The sequence below is a fragment of the Hyaena hyaena genome, unplaced genomic scaffold (assembly GCF_003009895.1).
Source record: "Hyaena hyaena isolate Hyena2069 unplaced genomic scaffold, ASM300989v1 scaffold_2, whole genome shotgun sequence".
Classification (NCBI taxonomy): domain Eukaryota; kingdom Metazoa; phylum Chordata; class Mammalia; order Carnivora; family Hyaenidae; genus Hyaena; species Hyaena hyaena.
This window is the reverse complement of record NW_024080634.1, coordinates 6706608-6729740: the sequence shown is the minus strand read 5'-3', so window position 1 is coordinate 6729740 and position 23133 is coordinate 6706608. Positions and strand designations below refer to the sequence as shown.

The window sequence follows — 23133 nt, the reverse complement described above, 5'->3', positions numbered from 1 at the left end:
GAAGGAGAGCTCCCAGATTAAAAAAATGAGAGTGTCTGCTCCACTCTGACCCCAAAGGCTTCTCGGCCAGCCCGCTGGCCCAGGGACAGTCCTAAGAAACCCAAAGACCATCTCAGGATACCGAAACACATCCCACCCAAGCCTGAATCGGAACATGTCAAACAGTCTTCATATAGGGCACTGAAGACCAACTCTGTGTCTGGAACAAACCATCTGATCTATTAGCTCTGGTCACCGTTACAACACTGGCTATAAAAACGAGTACTGAGCTTGTGTTCTGAGAGTGAAGTAAAGGCCAAAAGGAAACTGGAGAACTGACCTGGAAAAAATCTGGCATTTGCTGTCCTGTCTTCGTAGTTTGTTTATGCATTACCCCGAGACTTACTGCAAGAGTACTTTCACGTCCCAGGAGCTGGGAAGGAGGGTAAGGGACAAACACAACAAGCATTTTGTGGGCCTTCTAGAATTACTGCAGCCTTAATGAGTTTGTACAGGTCATTCTAATACTCATTAAATAAAAACACATGTAGGGTCTTTGGAGTCCGATTCCATAGAAAACGTGCCACTTACCAAAGTTCAACAAAACGCTCAGATCCTAAGAAAAAACTAAAGCAAGTGTTTCTTTCTGACGAAGTCTGTAACCAACCTCCATTTTACGGGATCACATTTAACTTTTTAAGTAAGACTTTTTGCCTTCTTGAAAGCCACCCTCATATATACTCACATACTCATCTACAGAAGGAAAAGACTTTAGGTTCCACGTTAATTCACCGCGGCAGGAGTCCCAGACTCTCTGCGACCCAGTCCCTGATTCGCCCCCGTCCGCAGGTCTGGGGAAGGAGCAACGAGCTTACATGTATCTCCTCTCGCCTCCCAGCGGGTCCAACTCTATCGGAGAAAAACCACCGAACCCTCACGTCCATTCTAAAAACCACAAACTGGGAGCCCTTTGAATGGGAGAGAAACTGAATATAGTAATCACTCATGTAAAGAAAGGATTTTGAAAATCAAAATGACCAAAATCAAAACCTTCAATTTTTACTTTCCGAGATTTGGGAAGCCTTATGTCAAGGTCGCTACCATTCTCCTTCTTACACATTTGGCCAAGCTCTCACTCCATATACCTACCAGACCATTACCTGGACCAGGTTGATTGCATAGGAAGATTTTTACTATGTTTACATCTTTCTTAATTTTAAAAAAGCATAGTAAAGAGTCTGAGGACAAATTATTCAACTGTTTATCATACATAAGACCGCATGACTATGATACAAAGGGGGGGTTCTTTTTCATTTAACGTTACAATATACACAGCAAGTCCGGACCAGATCTTACAATCTGCACACAGGTATTTAACCTTTTCCATGCTGTTTATGTTTTACAATGCACAGAAGTCCTGTAACCAAACCGTGTAGTAAAGCACACAAAACTGGACTGTAACATAACACAGTATGCAGAAGCACTGGATTTTTATGATTTCCTTTATGTAAATAGCGGTTTGAAAACTGCTTTCGTTTTTGGTGCTTGCGAAGATGTGGCAACCAGCACAGAAAAAAAAAATGACCTGACCCATGTAATATCTTCCCCTTATATTCCTAAACAGCAGGAACTACTGATTCCTTTTGATATTGCTAGACTCAAGATGATATCCTTTTATTTGCTGTAAACCTTTTATGAACTACCAAGTTCAAAAATCATCCACAGGCTTGACATTTAATTACAAAATAAATATGGATTTCCTGATTAACAACAAAAAAATTGTTGTGGATTATAAAAACGGATATTTCCCAGGTTCCATTCACATTCACATAGTTTTAAGCCTCTCTTTTGTCACTGTTTACATATAAAAACCTGCTTTTGTTCAGAAAAAACTTGACCTAGTCAGCCACATGGAATTGACCAAGAAAAAGTAATGTGGGTTCTGCTGAGTTGTTCTGAACAGGGTTATCGGCAGAGGTAGATTACTGCTTCTTTCCTAGGCTTCTTTTGATCCTGGACAGATAAGTGACTTATCTTCATTCTCCCAATTCAACCGCTCAAAAGTATAACACCCTAAAATTGGTCAATTTAAAATGGGAACACAAATTTAGCCACTGCCAGACTGTGTTACATTAAGGCTGCATAATCTCAAAACTAGGCACCTGTTAAAACACCAGCCTGTTCACTTCGGGTCACGCGTGAGAGTTTTGCTTTACTCGTGCTCGGGTTTTGGACCTGTTGGTGCAATCGAGGTCTTGCTTTCAAGTTTACAAGTAGGTTAATCAGGAATACGAGAATCAGCTGCTGGGTCCATAGCTTCTGGATCCAGTGTCCCTTTCCCTTCAGAAGCCCGAACACACTGAGAGAGTAACAGATGCTGTCATGCTGATTTCTGGATGTCAATCTAGTATGTTCAGAAGACAGACTGCTGTGGGTGTATCGGCTATGGAGTCAACAACAGTTCCAGTTTTGTTTAAGCAATAGTACAGCCATAATTTTCAACTGACATTTAAAAATGGTCTAGTTACACCTTGTGTCAAAGTGCAGGACTGCTACATTATTGGTTACAGACATCTATGTGCTATAAAAACAGCTTTGGTACAATAAATTATCAAAAAAGAAAATAAATTTTTGTAAAATTCACAGCATAATTGTGAGGCAAAAAAGCAGTCACATAAAATTCTGCATTTTTTAAAAATGTTCAGGATGAACAGAAGACATCTTTGTGCAGAAGAAATGGTGGAAATACCACGTGCCGAGAAAAAAAAAAAGCAAAAAAAAAAGTAAAAAGCAGGAAGGGACACAGCTGTAGCTATTTCCATCAAAGCAAACCACTACTTCTGTGACCTTCAACCAATAAGGAAGTCAACTTTATGACACACGCAAAGTGACCTTGCAATACCTTACAATTAGTGGGTCACAAAAGTCTATTTTAAAAGAAAGGCCTCTTGAATTACCCATTCTCTGTGTTTTCAGCATTAAGGACTGTCTGCAAAAGCATGTCCAAAAGTGATTGCATCTGAAATGGTAGGCTCTTCTAATTTCGAGTCCGAATCCATAAGGCCAAAGGTTATCCCAAAGACCACCACTCAGACCTCCCCAGGACTGGCCACGACTGACCCGTTGATTGCTTCTCAGTGCACCTCGGTTAGGAGACCAGTCACGTTCCGTTACTATCTACCGTGGCCTCTCCGACAGGAGACCCACGGCATCCCGTGTAATCGCTGCTTTGCTCGTCAGTAGGTTCGGACGGGAGAGTTCTGATCCCCGCCACTTAGCATGCTCACCGTGCCTTACACACTCCGACACAACCGTCCCTTCCACACAGCTGCAGGTGAGGTCTGTGTAAGCGGGAGGGCCCTCTTCCTGACAGCACTGCGCTGCCGTGCCCGAGTGTGTTTAGAGGACTCAAAAACCCAAACTTCCCACCCCCCACCCAAAACAAAACAAACGGGGGGGGGGGGGGGAGGAAAAAAGGAAAAAACAAAAAGGAAAAAAACACCCTCGTGGGGCCCTGTATGCAAATTATGTGCAGTGCCTTTTTATTTTAAAATTAGTTGGCAAATGACCAAGACCAACATCTGAACATTAACTTTTGTGGAACAGAAAAGACAAAAAAACCCACTACGGCTGGGGGTGTGGCAAGTTAAAATGGGGGAGGCGAAAAGAGGACACCTCTGCGCGCTCCGTGACGACAGGTTTGGACATGGCTCTTTGAAAAACTTCATTGTCCCTTTGCAATCTTTTCAAGTTAAAAAGAAAAAAAAGAAAAAAAGAAAAAAAGAAAAGCCAGCTTTGCCCTCTGGTAGCGGTTCGGTGTGTTAACCTCCTTCTGATGCAAGCAGCTTTGCACGTTGTTTTTTGGAAAAAAACACCACTTCTATAAAAACACACAAGAAACAAACTCAAGTTTCAATCTAGTCACGAGCTGGCTACAGAACTCTGTTGCACACAAACTCCTGTCATGGGGGACTCTTCTCTGTCGGCCCCTTGCCTCATCGTCAGATGTCCCTCAGTCATGTAATGTGTAGGAGCTGTGGTAGCGGAAAATTGGTACGTTGGATGTCCAGCTATGCCAGTCTCTTGGCGGGGATTGGAGTAGACGGTTAAATTAACGTCCATGGCTCCATTCTGTCCAAAGTCCAAGGTGTTAGCAGCCACGGGGCGGTTCTGGTAGGCCTGATTGCCTTGATTACCAGTAGAGGAGGAAGATGTAGAGGAAGAAGTAGTTGAGGAAGACAGGGATGTCATGGAGTGGTGACTATGGCCAACCTCCATAGAATCCTGGGTAGAGGAGCTATTCGTTGGAGAATTGTAGACCCTTGGCCTGGTCCGGTTACCCAAGGCTTGTTGTCCGTGGTGGTGGTGGTGGTGGTGGTGGTGGTGGTGGTGGTGGGAGCTGTTTCCATGGTGATGATGCAATGCGTTCTGTTGAGGGGCTACATGAAAGGTTGTTTCTTGAACGGGATGAGTTTCAACAGTGACCTGTGTAGGAGCTTCAGTGCCTGACCAACCGAGGGGAGCAGGAAATTGTTGACGCACCTGGAAGAAGATTTTGAAGCATTTATTCAGAGTACAGTTTCCAAGCTTTACTTAATCTTCAATCAAAAGCCAGGACACCAGCATTTACATTAATTAGCGAGAGAGGATTTTGAAACTTCTAATGTGCTAGTTCTAGAATGCAAAATTCTGGGGCGCCTGGGTGGCTCAGCTGGTTGAGCATCTGACTTTGGCTCCGGTCATGACCTCATGGTTCGTGGGTTTGAGCCCCCTGCTGGGCTCTGTGCTGACAGCTGCAAGGCTGCAGCCTGCTTTGGATTCTGTGTCTCCCTCTCTCTCAGCCCCTCCCCCATGCGCACACACGTTCTCTCTCATTCTCACTTGCTCTCAAAATGAATAAACATTAAAAAAATTTAGAATGTACAATTCCAAGTATGTTTGAGCGAAACAGTATTTTACTATGAAAGCTGCAATTCTGAGCAAACTATATACATGGCTAGGCTCATATATTTCACTGGCCACTTTACTTCCTGAGGAGCATGTTTATGGCAGAGATCAGCAAACTTTTTCTGGAAAAAGCCAGATAATAAATATTCTCTATAGGTTCAAAGTGAATTCTTTACTTTCCCAGGAAGCCCCTCTTCTTTCCATCTTTCCTGTCTCGGTAAGAGCACTCTCTCCATCAGCTGCAGCAAATCCCTCCGTTCAAACCGCCAGCAAATACCCCGGAGGGCGCCTTCGAAACAGCTCCAGCCTGGCCTCTTCCCTCCGCCTCCACCACCACCGGCTCTCTCCCAGGCTCTTACCGTCCACGGCGCCACCGCGCTGCACACCAGCCTCCTACATCAGCTCCCCACTTCCATCCTGGGCCTTTTTCCCCATCCATTCTCCAGAAGAGGAGAATCATCTTTTTAAAACACAAATCCAATCAACTTCCCTATTTAAAATCCTCTGGTGATTTCTCCGTGCACTTACCATGAAAACAAAATAATCCCAAATCCACACGTGGTCTGCCTCACGTGGCCACCGTTCATCTCCCCAGCCCCCTCCTCCAGCCACCCTGCCCCTTGCCACCTGGGTCCCAACACTGGGTCTTCCTTCTATTCCTCCACCTGGTAGTCGTAGCTTTCAAAGGTGTCAGGGCATCTGTGCCTCCTGCCCCTTCCTGCGTAGAACGCTCTGACTTCTCTAATTTCTGCTCGGATGCTTCTTTCTCTTTCAGGTCGAGTCTTCTCTGACCACTCTGGCTAACGCCGCCCCAACTCCTGTGCCAGATGCTACCAGCTGTCCGCACAGGCCACACTTCACTTCCCAGCCTCCCCTGTACTCAGCTCTGTATGGCCACGTGACTAAATTTTAGTCAGTGGAACACGAATGAAAGTTTTTATGCTTTTAGGTCATGGCCAGATCTGCCCGCAAATACCCCCTGCATCCTGCCTGGGGGAGAGAGCAGACAATCAGGCTCAAAGGGATGGAGTTACTCGCGCAGGACGCGGGAGGGAGCCATGCCACACCTGAAAGCCCTCCCGGGACTGCTACATAAAAGAGATTCCATGCTCCCTTAAGCTACTGTATTTGGGGTGTATCATCACTTTGGCTCACTCCAGCCATATTATATCCCACCCAACACACTGCCATCCTGTATCACATTCTGATACCTTTCATCAGTGGTACTTGCAATTTCTACTAATTTGGCTCATTTTGTTTATTTCCTCTGTCACTATAAGCTGGAAGAAGGCAAAGCCTAGGACTTTTACCAGGAGCCAACACAAAGCATGATATATTCAACAGAAGTGACCTTAAGAACCGAATTTCAAGAAACACCACTAGAAACAATCCAGTACAAAAACAGGCAGAGAGTTCTCAGAAAATACTAAGGGATCTTAAAACTATAAGGCTACTCAAATTCACGTATAAACAGAAATAAGCGGGGGTGCCTGGGTGGCTCAGTTAGTTAGGCATTGGATCCTTGATTTCAGCTCAGGTCATGATCTCACGGTTTGTGGGTTTGAGCCCCGCATTGGGCTCTGCACTGACAGTGTGGAGCCTGCTTGGGATTCTCTCTCATAAAAAAACAAACTTAAAATCTTTTTAATAAGAAAGAAAAATAAAATAAACATATCTTCTGTCCAATACCATTTTCCATCTCATACTGATCAAAGGTGATCACACCAACGGTTTCTCCAAAGTCTTGTTGGCGGAGGGCTCCACTGGCAAAAACGAATGTGTAGCAACTGACACAAGTCTAAAACTTACAGATCACACCGCCCCCTGACCTGCGGCCTCACATCAAGAGGCGCCTAGCACACGTACGCTGCGTGCGTAGGAGCGACAGGCCTGTGGTATTCTAGCATCATCGGTAATAGTAAAGAAGGCTGGAAATTAACAGGGGCCTGGGGAAATGACTTACGGAACATGTAGACAGGGTATCATGTGAAGGAGGAGGAGGAAAAGGTTCTCTGGGTACTGACGCAGAAAAGAGCTCCAAATACATATTAAAAATATTAAATATTAAAACATGTGTGTATATATACATGCATATGTGTGTGTGTGTGTGTGTGTGTGTATAAAACACCCCCACCAAAAAAACCCAAGACCTGAACGTGCACATGGCAAGCTGTTTGTGTACAAAGGTTAAGAGTCTACAGCTGTATGTGGATATGTATAGAATATCTCAAAAAGGATACAAAAACCAGTAGTGACATATAAGTGAAGGTCTGAAGTATAAATGGTAGCGACCACAGTCGAGAGAGAGGAAAAGTGTTCCAGGCTGAGCACAGAACCTGTGAGAGACATGGAAGAATGTGGTCTATTCCAAGAAAAGACAAAAGTCCAGTAAGCCAGAGCAAGCAAGCAGGAGGAAGAATGCTCTGCAAAGGGGCGGGACCGTGGCAATGACCGAGACCCTCGCGGAAAGTCTCCAGTTCCTTTCAAGTACAAAGGAAGCCACACACTGGTTTCAAGCTGGGGAAAGCCGCATCAGGCTGCTCTACTGAACGCTCACGTGCCTGCGGAGAAGAGAATGGTGCTGACTGCTGCGTGGACTTAAATGCTGGGAGACCAATTAGAACATTCTTTATAGTGAGACAGGCTGGAGACGGTTGTAGCAATGGGATAAAGTGAAGAAACTAAAAGCACATTTAGCATATTTAGAATTCACACAATTCACTATTTGATTCAGCTGCGGGACGAGGGGAAAGATGAGTCAAGGATTAACGCCCTGACCTAACCCCCAGATGTACGGCTCAAACCAGTGGGTGACTCAAGGTCATCCGTACGAGGAGTGCACACGGACGGACACAGAGACCCGGGGCTCAGGACGGAGGTCCAGGTCAGAAATGAAGCTGGAGGAGTGACCTGCATCAAGACGGAACCGCGGCACCAGGTGGGGGGTTGGGGGTGGGGGTGAGCCAACCAGCGAGTGGGCGTGCCTTTTGGAGCACCCATGTCTCCTGGGCGGGCAGAGGAGGATCCAGAAGAGGAGACAGGGCAGGGAAGGCCAGAGAAGTGGGGGACACACAGGGAGCATCCCGTCAAGGGGAAAAGAGGGAACGTCCTCCAAAGGGCAAGGAGGAGCCAAAACCGTCCTTGTGGGTGAGGAACAAAGAAAGACAGGCCTCCGGACGCCCGGTGGCCTCCTCGGTGGCAACCACAGGGGACACGTGCAGGAACGGTGTCCCAGGCTTAGGGGCAGCCCCCCGAGGCTGACTGAGGAACTGTTCAGGAGTAAAACAGAGCCACCAGGGGCTAGCACGATGCAGGGCCAGACGGAAGCGGGCCAGGAAAAGGTTTGGCCCCAGACGGGAGACGCCTGGGGAGGATCAGATGCTGAAAGGAAGAGAATCAAGCAGAAGGGGAGGGGCACACCCAGGAGCCAGAGGCTGAGCAAAGCGCAAAGTCTGCCCCTGGGAGGGAGGAGGATGACACCCCCACGAGGCTGGGGAATAGGGACTGGCAGCGGGACGGGCCACGCCTGCTCGTGCTTTCCTCCTGCAGCGCCCAGCGGCCGCAGCCACAAGAATGGGGCGTGGTCAGCACCCTGTCTTTACTGCACTCATCAAATACTACCCTGACCTCTCATCATATGGCACCAGGACACAGCACCCAGTATGAATTAGTATTTTACAAAAAGCATTTGATAAATATTTTTACTACCACCATCTGCTTCACCCCATTAAAAAAAAACACTACTCGGGGTGCCTGGGTGGCTCAGTCGGTTAAGTGTCTGACTTTGGCTCAGGTCATGATCTCACGGTTCGTGGGTTCAAGCCCTGTGTCGAGCTCTGTGCTGACAGCTAGTTCAGAGCCTAGAAACTGCTTCTGATTTTATGTCTCCTTCTCTCTGACCCTCCCCTGCTCATGCTGTCTCTCTCTCAGAAATAAAGAAAACATCAAAAAAAATTTTTTTAAAAGAAAAACACTATTCAATTACTTAGGTTCAGGTCATGATCTCACCCTTCACGGGTTCGAGCCCCGCGTTGGGCTCTGTGCTGACAGCTCAGAGCCAGGAGCCTGCTTCGGATTCTGTGTCTCCCTCTCTCTCTGACCCTCCCACACTGGTGCTCTGTCTCTCTCTCTCTCTCAAAAGTAAATAAACATTAAAACCAAAAACAGAAAAAGGAACAAAAAAACCTTCAAAAAAAAACAAAAACAAAAAAACCCCAAAACAACATGGAAGTTAGACTCAAACCACAAACTGGGAATGAAGGACCGTCAGAGATGACAATCAGAGCACAATCATGAAGACCACGAGCCGGGGACAGTTCCTGAGCCCAGCAAGGGTCAGGGCCCAAAGTAAAACGAGAACTCGAACAGCGCAAGGCTCAAAATGCCGCTGCAGTGAAGGAGGTAACTACAGGAAAGAACAACTGGGACCCAGGCCGGTGTACACCCAAGAAATGTTAGCTGTTTCTAAACAACGAGGGAGGAAACGGCAAAGTGGTGCTTCCTTAGTTACAAATAGGTCAGAACTCCTTATAAACGAGGCAGCTAGTGAGGCTCGGTGGGGTAAGTGACAGGCCGGGCGGGAACGCACCGGCGCCCACCGCTGCCTGGCTGGCGGCCGCGGGGCCGGGCCTCCACGGTGGGGAGCTCACCTGGGGACTGTGAGTCTCACAGTCCATGGCCTGGACGGCAGCTGTGAAATGTCCGCCGCTGTGCCGGTGCTGGTGCGTCGGGTCTGACCTGGCTCTCCCACTGTTGCTCGTCCCCGACGATCCACCTTCGGTGTCACAACACAGCACAGCTTGTTAAGTCCGCAGTTAACTCTGCAAGGCTAACATTGACACTGGGGGCGTGGCACGCACACAAAGCCGTAGGAACCTCGGAGCGTATTGGGAAGTCACCTAGCTCTCTGAGTTCTTTCACATCGACCCTGAACTAATACCAGTCTGGTTTGAATTACATCAGGGGAAAGTTCAAGCACATGAACAAAGTATATCTCTTTAAGAAAACAATGGAAAATTCTAGCTAAGAGAGGGTTTCACTTCCAACTGCCAAGCAGTATTTATTAGGCGTAATTAAGAGTGGGAGCTTGGGGACAGGTGACGGTTCTGGTAACGACAGAGGGCGGGTTCTGTAATCAATCCCTCTCCCCCCATCCCAACGACCACGTTTTGTTAGGACTTTCCAAGAGCCCCAGCACTGCAGCGAGAACAGGCACTCGCAGGCCCCCCCGGGCGCCAGAAAGACCCACCTGAGCTGGAGGACGTGCTGGAGGTGGTGCCCGAGGACTGGGACTGCTCCATCGCGGGGCTTGTGGACACACTGTTACTGGTGTTTGTACCTTCGTCAGCGGTTTTCTTGAAAAAACTGTGCTGCAGGGCATAGTAAGGTTGAATTCGAGTTTTGGGGTCATAATCAAGCATCCTTAAAATGAGGTCTTTGAACTTCAAGTAGTCAGCCACAGTATGACCCGATTCCCCAGCACGACGCCCGCCAGGTCCTCCTGTCTCTACTCCGAGAATATTATGAAGTTTACGGGTTCCTGGTGGTTTATACTCCTAGAGAGAAGAAAGATAAAATAGGCTTTCTCTAAATTTGACGGAGTACTAAAAGCCTGCATAACTTCAAATATGCTTACGTATATTATATATTGAGACCTTTATTGAAAAGAACGCTTTATACTCAGATTCTCTGGATTTTGACACATTACTATTCCTAATGCACTTGTTAGAGAAATTCAAAATACTTCGAGACCAAAGATGCCTATAAAGACATGAAGCCCAGGGGTCACCAAACAATGGCCTGGCCTGGGGCTGTTTTTCTATAGCTTCAGCTATGAATGGGTTTTATATTTTTAAAGGTTGTAAAAACAAAGAAACACAACTGTGTGATAAGCAACAGAAGGCCACAAAGCCTTAAGCTTTTACCATCTGGTTTGCTAGAAAGGCCCCGTGTAACCATTGCTCCAGCTCAGTGGTTCTGAGCCGTTTTTCCGCCCGATGCATGTGACCTTGGGTGCACTTCCTAAGAGTGGCTCTTCAAAGCTGTGGTATTCCCTCCAAGTTAAGATTCACTGGTTTAACCCTACCTGCTTGTATTTATTATTTCATTTCACTTATTTTCCTAAGTAGTCTCTAAACCCAGTATGGGGCTTATACTCGTGACCCCAAGATCAAGAGCTGTACAGCCTCCTGATTGGACCAGCCAGGTACTCCCCCACCACTTTCATATTTAGATAAAGAAATTAAAAGCAAATTATTTAGGCCTCCCTTTAGAATATGCTGAATAATAAATTCCCTTAACATATGTTGAGATTTTTCTGAAAACTAACTTTTTAATAGATGGTGGTATAACCCTTACAATCCCTATGAATACTGAATTTATTCAGAATGACATCACTGATTTTTGCTTCTAGTGACAATGTAGAAACTTGCCAAAGAGACCACTGTTCTCACTCTGAAAGCAAAAACAAGCCAGTAGGTCGGCCACAAAATCATTCCATTTAAAAAACCCAACAGATGTGGTACATGTACACAATGGAGTATTACTCGGCAATCAAAAAAAAAAAAAAAAAAAGAAATCTTGCCATATGCGACCACATGGATGGAACTAGAGGGTATTCTGAGCGAAATTGGTCAGAGAAAGACAAATATCCTATGACTTCACTCAAAGGAGGACTTTAAGATACAAAACAGATGAACATAAGGAAAGGGAGCAAAAACAATATAAAAACAGGGGCGCTTGGGTGGCTTAGTCGGTTAAGCGTCCGACTTTCGCTTAGGTCATGATCTCGTGGTTTGTGGGTTCGAGCCCCGCGTCGGGCTCTGTGCTGACTGCCAGCTCAGAGCCTGGAGCCTGTTTCAGAGTCTGTGTCTCCCTCTCTCTCTGACCCTCCCCTGCTCACGCTATCTCTCTCTCCTAGAAATAAATAAAACATTAAAAAAAAAAAAACAATATAAAAACAGGGAGGGGGACAAACCGTAAGAGACTCGTAAATACGGAGAACAGAGGGTTGCTGGAGCGGGGATGAGCTAATGGGTGAGGCACAGTAAGGAATCCACTCCTGAAATCACTGTTGTGCTATATGCTAACTACCTTGGATGTAAATTTAAAAAGTAAATTAAAAAAAAAAGGGGAAAAAAACCCATCAGAGTGCCAAGAACTAAACAAATCAGAGTTAACTAAATTCCAGAAAATGAAAAGTCCTTCCTAGGAGAGATGAAACCTAGGCGAGGGAAGGGGCAAATGCCAGAGATGTGCGTAAGAAGAATCCAGCCCAATGCCAGCCAACTCGTGGCAGATGTGGACGGGCGAAAGGCTGAGGGCAGGTGGACAGCCCAGGCAACCCCCCCCCTGCCCCCCAGCATTGTGGGCTCAGACAGAGCAGCAGGATGGACAGACTGCCTGAGCCACCAACGCCAGTGGGGCTGGAAAGAGCGCGCTCAGGTCCCCGTCCGACCCCCCACTAAAACCTAGGAAGACAGTGGAGAAGAAAATCCAGGCCGTGCACACAAACAAAGCCAAGCCCAGATTCAGCTCAGCTACAAAGGAGACGGACTCAGTCCCACACTACTGCCTGACAGAGTAAGAGGCATGTCTCTTTCTGGAGCGAAGGTTTACTTCCATCACAACTGTTCTGAAAAAACAAAGGCCAGCATACATTTAAAAAACTACAGACACAAGAAATTTTAAAAAGATGGGTCCATAATCAAAGTGAAAAAATTAGTGAGAAGGCCCCATAAATAAACCACTCAGATGTTGAAATTGGCAGACAGGTGTTACAAATAACTGTGATAAACAGGTTAAATAATTTAGTTCAGGGGTGCCTGGGTGGCTTAGTCGGTTAAGCGTCGACTTTCGCTTAGGTCATGATGTCGCGGTTCGTGGGTTTGAGCCCCACGTCGGGCTCTGTGCTGACTGCCAGCTCAGAGCCTGGAGCCTGTTTCAGAGTCTGTGACTCGCTCTCTCTCTGACCCTTCCCTGCTCACGCTGTCTCTCTCTCTCCTAGAAATAAATAAAACATTAAAAAAAATTTTTTTTAAATTAATTTAGTTCAAAAGGACAGCATGTGTGAATAAATGGGGGATTTCAGAAGACCAAATGAAACCTTTCTTTGAAGGGTAAGTGGAAATGTCAGAACTAAAATACACAATATTAGAAATAAAGAATTCATTTAATGGTTTTAACAGCAGATTGGACTCAGCAGAAGAAAAAAAAGCAGGGAATCAGAAGACAGAGCAAAGAAATTATCCAAACTAAAACAAAATACAAAACAACATGAACAAACTGGAGACCTCTGCGATCATGCTGATTGCTGTCACACACATTTCAGTAGAGAATTAGGAGAAGAAAAATCGAAGCAACAGATATCTGAAAAGATAGTCTGAAGATATTCACAACTTGATGAAAGAGATCAACTCACAGACCTAAGATCTTAGCAACTCTAAGGAAAATAAATACAAAGAAAACTGTACCTGGAGACATAAGAGTTAAATTATTGAAGAACTGAACATAAAGAGAAAACATCAAAATCAGCCAGGGGGAAGGGGGAAACATTACATACAGGGAAGGATACTTAGAAAAGCCACTGGCTTCTCTTCAGAAACAACGTAATACAGAACACAATGTCACAACCTCTTTTTCTCTTTTGCTGAAATATCAATCTAGAATTTTAATTCTATATTCATGGAAATTTCCAGTATCTTCCTTAAGAAGGTAAATATATTTTCAGATAAACAACTGCTAAAGACATCATCAGCAAAAGTTATTCCCTACAAAATAAAGTTAGAGGAAGTTCTTCAGACCGGAAGCCAAGAAGTGTGGAAAGGAATCAAGAACTATACAAAGGTAAACAGAAAAGATCTTTTTAGTATCTTTAGTTTTTGTGTGTTTCAAAATTTCTTTAAAAGTCGCTTTTAATTTTAAAAGCAATCGACATGTTTGCTGTGAGGGTTATAACATATGCAGAAGTGATGTATGATGCCATATAACATATGCAGAATGATGTATGATGATGATAACCTCCACGAGGTGGAGGGTTAGACAAAAGCTCATGGCTAATTACATGGTTTATCAACTGGTGTTAGATGAACGTTGACTGATGCATTAAAGTACATGTAACACTAAAAATTACACACCAGTTAAGAGCTAAAAGGTCAACAGAGGAGATGAAATAAAATACCAGAACACCAGAAAGTACTCCACTGACTCAAGCGAAGGCAGGAAAGAAGGAATGGGGGAAAAAGGTATACCAGAGAACAAATATGACAACAGTTAAAACCTAAACGTCTGAATAATTAAATGGTTTTAAAACTGATCGTGAAAAAAAAAGACTATCCGACTGAATTAAAAGGCTTGACAACTAAACGTTGCATACAAGAGGCAAATTTCATATATAAAAATACATACAGATTTGAAGTTAGAGGGCAGAAAAATATAGACTATGAAATGTTAAGAATACAAATGTTGGTACAGATACTGTAATATCAGACAAATCTAACAACGATAAAAATATTACTAGAGATAAAAAGGGACATTTCATCATAATAAAAAAGTGAATTTAGGGGCCACTGGGTGGCCCAGTCAGTTAACCATACAACTTCAGCTCAGGTCACGATCTCACGGTTCATAAATTTGAGCCCCACATCGGGTTCTGTGCGGACAGCCAGGTCAGAGCCTAGAGCCTGCTTCAGATTCCGTGTCTCCCTCCCTCTCTGACCCTCCCCTGCTCATGCTGTCTCTCTCTCTCTCAGAAACAAATAAAACATTAAAAAAAATTTTTTTTTTAAAAAGTGAATTTATCACAGTCACAACAACACTAAATGAGTACACACCTACTAAGAGAGCTTCAAAACACATAAAGCAACTCAAGGGAGATTAAGACAAATCCAAAATTATCACTAAAGATTAACATTCCCCTCTGTCATTGATAAAACAAATATCCACAGGCAGACAGACACAGATACACATAAATATAAAATAAGGATGTAAAAGATATGGAGAAAAAAAAAAAAATCAAGGAGCCTGGCCTATACCGACATTTGCAGACCACTACACCAAACAACTATATAAAATACAATTCTTTGCAAATGCACACAGGACAATCACAAGATGAGATTACCTCGTATATCACATAAAGCAAGTCTCAATGAATTTTGTCTAAAGGAGTGAAATCATGTTTTCTGACCATGATGCTACTGAATTAGAAATCAGTTAACAACGAGACATCTAGAAAATCCTCCAGTATTATGAAATTATAGAACACCGTTCTAAATAACAATGAGTAAAAAGAAATCACAAGGGAAATTAGGAATGTTTCAAAATCAATGAGACTTAAAATATATCAAAAGTTGCTACATGCAGCTAAAGCAATAGTTAGAGGGAAATTTATACCATTAAGAGAAGAAAGTTTTAAGTAAATGATCTAACGTTCTACTTCAGAAGCAAGAAAAAGCAAATTTAGCCTAAAGTAAGGAGAAGAAAAAGAAATAATAAGAGAAAAGAACCAATGAAATAGAAATAGGACGAAGCAACAGTAGAAACAAAAGAAAAAAGACTGGTTGTTTGAAAAGATTGGTAAATTTGACAAACCCCCAGCAAGAGGAATGGGAAAAAGGAGAAAACAGAAATGACCAATATTAGGAATAAAAGAGAGACTTATCACTACAGATCCTCTAGAAATTACAAAGATAATAATGAAATATTATGAGTAATTTTATGCTGACAAAGCCAACAACTGAGATGAGTACACATTTCTTGAAATACATACCTACCAAAATGGACCCCCCAAAAAATCCAAATAGCCATATATTTACCAAAAAGTCTGAGCTACAATTAATAACCTTCTAACAAAGAACATCTCCAGTCCTGTAGCTTCATCAATGAATACTAATAAATACTTATAAAAGAAATAATGCCAATCTTATGTAAGTTCTTCAGAAAAATCAAGAAAGAATACTTCCCCAATAGTTTTCTGAGACCAGCATAACCCTGAGATCAAAACCTAACGAAAGCATTATATAAAATTTTTAGACAAATATTCCTACCAATGTAGATTAGCAAACAGAACCCAGCAATATGTAAGAAGTGTGGTTTATCACAGGTTAAGCTTAACATTCCAAAAATTACTGATGTATTTTACCACCTAACAGGGAAAAAAACATATGATCATCTCTACAGGTGCAGAAAGCATATGACAACATTCAAAACCCACTCATGATCTAGAAAAACAAGCAAGCAAGACACTTCTCTAAAAACACAGGAAACTCCTCCTTCAACCTGACAGAGTTACAAGAAATCTACAATTGGCACCATACTTGAATTGGTGTGCTTTTCCCACAAGATTGAGAACAAGGGGCGATGTCTGTTCTCACCAAAACTACTCAATATACGGAGGTCCTAGTCAGTGCAATAAAACAAGAAAAATAAATAAAGGCATACAGACTGGAAGACTAAAACTGTTCATTTGCGGAGGATATGGTTACGTAGAAAGCCCAACAGAATCTGAAAACAAACAAAAAACTAGAACAGGTAAATTTAGCAAGGTCTTAGGATATGAGTCCATATACAAAATGCAATTCTACTTACACCTATTTTCAATGAGAAAGTAGAAAATGATACTTATAAAATGAACTAAACAAAACATGTGTGAGACTTCTGCACTAAACACTACAAAATGCTGCCGAGGATAAAAAGGAAAGACTAAATAAACGAATAAACCATATTCACAGACTGGAGGACTCAATACTGTTAAGACGTCCATTCTCCTGGATGGACCCTTAATATAATCCAAAGAGATTCCAGCAAGATTTTCTTTTTTACAAGTTTATAAGCTGATTAAACTCTATATGTAAATAAAAAGGATCTGAGGAACATGGAGGAACTTTCTGAAACAGAAGAAAAGATGCTGGTGATTTAGACTACTTGACCTGGAGACTTCCCACACAGGTATGGGAACCGGCACCATGATACGGGTTCAAGGATAAAGCAATGTTAACAGAACAAGGTGCAAATACAGACCCCCACTAAAAAGATCAGTATCTGGACAAAAGCGCCCACACGACAGGGAAAGGCAACTGCCCAACAAATGATGCTGTACCTCTAAGGTAAGCATCCGGGGACGTGAATATCAACTCCTACGCCTCATTCTATCCTCAAAACTTAGTTTGAGATGGACCCCAGAACTCTAACCATAAAAGCCAGGATCAGAAAAACTTTTAAAAGAAAGCACAGAATACCATCACAAACTTGAGGAAAGCAAAGATTTCTTAAGATAAAAAACCTACTACTATTCATTTTAAAAAGTTGACAAATTTCATTTGAAAATAGTAAAATTTTCCACTCCTCAAAAGACACCATTAAGAAATGAAACAGGTAAACCACAATCTGGGAAAAAAATACGGACACACGTATGACAAAGCACTTATATTCACTATATGTTTAAAAAAAAAAAAACCCTACAACTCAAATAACTCAACAAAAAATAAGTAGAAGACTGGAAAGATGGTCACAAAGAAAGATCTACAAATGCTTCTTAAAAAGCACGTATCATTAGTCATGGGGAAACGCAAACGAAACCACTATGTACACCGTGTGGACGGCTAATTTCAGAAAGACTAACCACATCAAAGGGTGAGGATGTCGTGCAGCTGGAACCCGCATACACTGCAGGGATGAAAACTGATGACAAAATTTGGAGAACTGTATTTTCCCATGAAGGTAAACACACAGATACCCTACGACCTGGCAATTCTACCTCTAGGCAACGACCCCTGAGAAACAAAAACACACGTGTACAAGAGACTTCTGCAAGAATGTTCCCAGTACCCTTATTCGTAACAGTTCCAAACTGGAAACAACCGTCCATGGACAGGTACATACAGATAAACTAGAGTATCTTCATTCACCAGAATACTATGAAGCAGTAAAATGAAATAACTTTTGCGACCCTCAACAATATGGGTGAATTTCCAAAACCAACATTTGTTAAAGTGAAGGAAACAAAATAGTAAATACTACAGGATTGCATTTATATGCATTTTGCCTATGAATAGGCAAAACTAACCTAGGAAGAGAGAAATCAGAAACTAGGGGAGGGACAACAAAGGGTCACAATATTCTGTATCTTATTCAAGGTGGTGGGGAAAGTGTTGTATCTAAAGTTAAAACAAAATGAACACTTAAAGTGTGCCTGTTATTGTCCCTAAATTATACTTCAACAAAACAGCATCTTAATTCTTCATCCACTTTCCCTACCAAAAAAGTATACATATAGTAGATACAGATTTCATTACTAGGCAGCTAAAATGAGCTCTTGACACACAGATGAGAAATTAAAAGTAAAAGTAAAATCGCTGAGAAAATAATCAGCACAAAGATACCCAATGACAGCACATGTACTGAATTTATACTTATGGTTAAATTCCCTAGTGCCCCCTTCATAACGGAATCATTTGGTTCTGGATTTATTTTTTGGTTGGTGCAAAATTTACCTATGTTCAAAGACAAATAGTTATTTTCTACTTTAAGTTTCTTAAGTGAAGTTGCTAATTGCAGCTAAGGGAAATCTCATAAAACTTATAGTTGAGTAATTGTATTAAATGCAGGTTAAGGTATTTTCAATTTTAAGAAGGGAAAGAAAAGATTTATCTACTCTTTTCTGAAATGCACCCCCTGCTATAATTTTTAAAAATAATAATTATTGCTCAGTTTGGGAGAAATGATAGGTTACAGCCCACAGTGGCTTAACTGTGGTCTTATAAGGCAGAGATATGAATGGGATGGTAAGAATGTTTTATTTAGAAAAAAGAAAAAACTGGAAGAAAAAAATAAAACTTCCAAATGGAGAAAGCAGTACCGCCTGTACTGCAGAGAGATCAAACTTGGAGGTTTCATATCCTCCGCTCTAATTCAAATCGACTGGCTTGAGCTACCTTGAATGCTGGTGAAACTAAGGATTCCCAGGCTGTGTTTTGGTTCAAGGGGAAAGGGATCGTGACTCACAAGCTTGCTATGAAGATAAAGGCAAAAGGATTCAGGATGCCTGTGTGCTGGTTTCCATCCCTTTCTTATGGGGAGCAGGCATAAGAGGGCTGCCAGACAGTGCACTGCCTAGAACTTAGAGAGTAAGGCAGAACGTAGTAAGTTACAAAGCAGGTACGAAAGATACAACTACAGATGTGTTTTTAAACATTTTAAAGAAAACCATCTGATAGTAAAAGCCTACGTGAAGGTGAATTACAGCAAATAACCATCATCTTCAGTTCACTGGAAAGGACACCTGGTGGCAGCATCGCTAAAATGCAAGGGGCAAAATACAAAGTAGAGCAGAAATAAAGTCCTGAGTGATAACAGTGCGCAACTACAATCACAAGGTGTCGGGTATATCGATCACATACCATCAGGTATTTATACATTACATTCATTTTATACCAGAGAGAAACTAGATTACAAAATATATGACTATTTTCACATTTAAATAAAAAAAAGTATATCAGGATGCAAAATTGCCACCATTTAATGCTCTGTTAAACTGACATCGTGCAGGGATCTAAAACTAAAAGAAAATTACTAGAACAACCTAACATTTTGAAAACCTTAGTTTAAGGATTTTGGACATAGGACACCCCCACTGTCCAGGCTACTGTGCTAGGAACCAGAACTGACATCTATTGAAGGACTATTTTAGTTCATATTCTTGCCACAAATTGCCTGAGTCAAACATTCTTTTCTCCAGTCTACATTTTTTTTTTAAAAGCCAGTTAGTGCAACTCTGACCCCTACTGCTCACGCTGCGGTACTGCTTCCTGTGACGTCACCACACATGCGCACACTGAGACACGGGTGGGTCTCACGGGTTCTGCTGCTCAGACGAGGCGCAAGGGACCTGACCAGCTGTGCCACATGGCAGACACACGGTTTTCAACCCGAAGGCTTCACTCCGCTCATTCAACACCCACTGGTCCAACACAGACAGTTCTGGGCAAACTCTCCCCAACTTTTGAAGAAAATATATGCCTAAGTTTTTAATGTAATTGTTAACTGAGATAGTGATTTCAAGCAAATACAAAGTGAGCTATGAAAAGCTGCAGTGAAACAAATAACGCAGGCACATAAATGAATAAATAAATAAATAAATAAATTGATTAATTAATTAATTAAGTTTCTTTCTTTTACCCGTTTTCCATCTTTGGTCTTCTTTAAGTTCCAAGTGCCATCTGGCAACTTCTCAAAGAACTTTCTTGCTTTTGGTGCTTGGTCAAGAATATGAGCAGGTGGAATACTCAGAACTTCCACTATTTTATTCATCTGATCTACCTGTATTAAAAATAAATATAAAAAAGCCTGTAACTTCTACTGTAGTACATCCTACTTCTTCTCAGTTCATTCGTTCACCCGTACATTTTAAACAGAGTATCTCTTGTGTGTCAGGCACTCCTCTTAGGCATTGTGCACACAATAATGAACAAAAGAGATAAAGTCCCTGCCCTTCTGGAGCCCAACATTCCACACAGGGCAGGGAAGGGAAGACAATTAAACAAATAAACACATAAAATCATACAACCACCCAAAATAATCCCAGAGGCTTAATAAAATGTGGACCAAATAAAGTCTTTTTTTAAGTGCCAATTCATTCACTCAAATACCAAGTGTCTCCTAATGCTAGAAACAACGCTCGGTAGAACATAGCAGTAGACAAAACAGATAAAAGTCCCCACCAAAGAGTTTATACGATAGGGAAAGAGATCACTAACGAACAAATAACATAGTGAAATACATTATGTCAGATGACGAGGAAGAACTATGAAGGAAGTAAGGATGGAGGGTGAGAAGGGGCACTGCAACCGAAAACAGGGTGTCACCAAGAAGAGGGTATGACAGCAGGGACCCGAGGCAGGGAGGGAAGGAGCCAAGTGCTACCGGGGGAAAGGGCATTTCAGGAACGGGGAAGAACCAATGCAAAGGCCTGAGCAGTACGGGCCTGTGGCTACTGTTTCCAAGGGACCACAGAGTAAGGCTGCCTGCTGGTCCAGAGACCAGCGCAAGGTGAGAGAGAGAGAACGCAGGAGTCAGAGGGAGCAGGGGGTTTTCGAACCACTCAAAGGACTTGACTTTTACAATGAGTGAGATGGAAGCCACTGAAGTTTCACATGATTTAACGAAATATAGTTATATTTTATTATATTTCAGTTATAATGTAATTAATAACACAGAATTTAATGCTGTTTAAGGTCATGAAAAAGACACTGATTTATAGGGTAATATTAAGGATAACAAAACAATACCAAACACACACTACGCCAGTCACTGCCCAAGAGTAGCTCACTACTCCTGCAGTTCAAGTGAACGAAAAGGATGGAAGGCATAAGTTTCTGACGCCATATTAACAGCTCTATAACCCTGTGTAAGTCATGGTCTTTTTTATTTCTTATTCATAAATGCATGGACTGATCAACACCTGCAATGGTTAACTATTCTTTAAAAAACAAAAAACCCACAAGGTTTTAAAGCCAATGAAAGTCTGATTCCTCTGACCACAAGAGAGCATGGCTTCTCCCCATGCCCACCTACGCACCGCTTCTGAATTTCAAACACCTTTCGAAAATCCATGAACCAGAAGAATTACACACGGTCTGTAGCTCTAAAATTCTATCATCCTAATTCACTCTAAATTATTCAGATCAGGGGCGCCTGGGTGGCTCAGTCGGTGAAGTGTCCGACTTTCGCTCAGGTCATGATCTCATGGTTTGTGGGTTCAAGCCCCGCATCAGGCTCTGTGCTGACAGCCAACTCAGAGCCTGGAGCCTGCTTCAGATTCTGTGTCTCCCTCTCTCTCTGACCCTCCCCTGCTCATGATGTCTCTATCTCTGTCTCTAAAGTAAATAAAACATTTTTTAAAAAATTAAAAATAAACAATTCAGATCAAATATCCACCAAGGTTACCGGTCATCACTTCTTAAATTCTAAATCACACTCTCAAAATTTACAGCGATGTTGACACTGTTTTCAGAGTGGCCCTCATGCCTTTACTTATTATCTTCTGTTATGTTATACTTAAAATCTGTAAAAGTTAAACCAAAATGCTTAACATTTTCTAGCCGGACTTATTGTTTTCCTTATCAGCAGATGAAAAGATCTCACTTCCCATCTCAAAATCCTAAACTCATCATTACAATAATTGAAAAAAATTTTAATGGATAATGTAAATTCAAAACTGACCCAACATCTGAACATTTAACTTGATTACAAGCAGACATCTCTTCCTGAAAAAATTTTAAGATTACATGGTCACAGACGAAAAACAAAAGGAACTTATGAAAACAGAAACAGAACTGAGACACAACCATCACCTACCTCATTGGCTCCACTGAACAGAGGTTCTCCAGTGTGCATTTCAACCAAAATACACCCAAGGGACCACATGTCGATAGCAAGGTCGTAAGGCATTCCCAGTAGCACCTCTGGAGACCGATAAAAGCGACTCTGAATATACTGGTATATCTGAAATATATTGCAATATCGTATTAATTCCAACATAAGTTTGGCTTAATTGTGCTCAACACTGAATTAAGAACGTTTCTCTAATATCAACAGAAAAAATAAATGGCTAACTCCTAAGTTTGCGCTCCATTTACCAATTTCGACTTCATACTACAAATATCATTTAAACAACTAAACATTTCAAGAGAGTGGTTAATCTGACTGTGAAATGCAATACATACAATTCAAGCGCTTCCATCTAGTCCAATCTGAACTGGCAATCAAGATACACCTTAAAACAATTAGGCTTTATTAGAAAAAGAAACTTTATTGAGAATAGTGTCTCCCTACTAATCTTTCCTGTCATGGATAGCTCCTGGTTTACCATTCATTTAAGGACTAAATTGTATTTTAACTAACCTAAAGAATGTATTTCAGCATTAAGTCAAATAAACTCAGTACAATGTAAATGAAAATTCAGACGTCTGTTACTATACTAGTTTCACAGATAAATCTGAGAAACACAGCCATATATAATTCAACTGGGAGTCATTTCTGATCAACCGCTTCTTCTCTGCCCTGTCCCCCTTCCCCGTCAGTTTGAGAATTCTTAGGGGAAAAAATCTTGAAATGGATAACTTTCAATGAAGTAATCTGAGAATGTCTTGAGAGACCAATTCCTTTCCAGCCATTATAAATTTATACTAGGAGTATCATGAAAGCAAAGAAAGT

The 23133-nt window shown here is 42.2% G+C and overlaps 1 protein-coding gene across 5 annotated transcripts in view; it reads right to left on the bottom strand.

Annotated features, from left to right (window-relative positions):
* Positions 1-1216: 1216 nt before the first annotated feature.
* The window catches only part of DYRK1A (dual specificity tyrosine phosphorylation regulated kinase 1A), a 149914-nt gene continuing 127997 nt past the window's right edge, over positions 1217-23133 (bottom strand). For all 5 annotated transcript variants that reach the window (XM_039228685.1, XM_039228679.1, XM_039228657.1 and 2 more), the window contains 5 exons: positions 22276-22422; positions 20098-20238; positions 10175-10481; positions 9576-9700; positions 1217-4521 (listed from right to left, as the gene is read on the bottom strand). In XM_039228685.1, coding sequence (XP_039084616.1) covers positions 3901-4521; positions 9576-9700; positions 10175-10481; positions 20098-20238; positions 22276-22422 — 1341 coding nt within the window. In that variant the 3' untranslated portion in view covers positions 1217-3900. The remainder of the gene's footprint in view (positions 4522-9575; positions 9701-10174; positions 10482-20097; positions 20239-22275; positions 22423-23133) is intronic.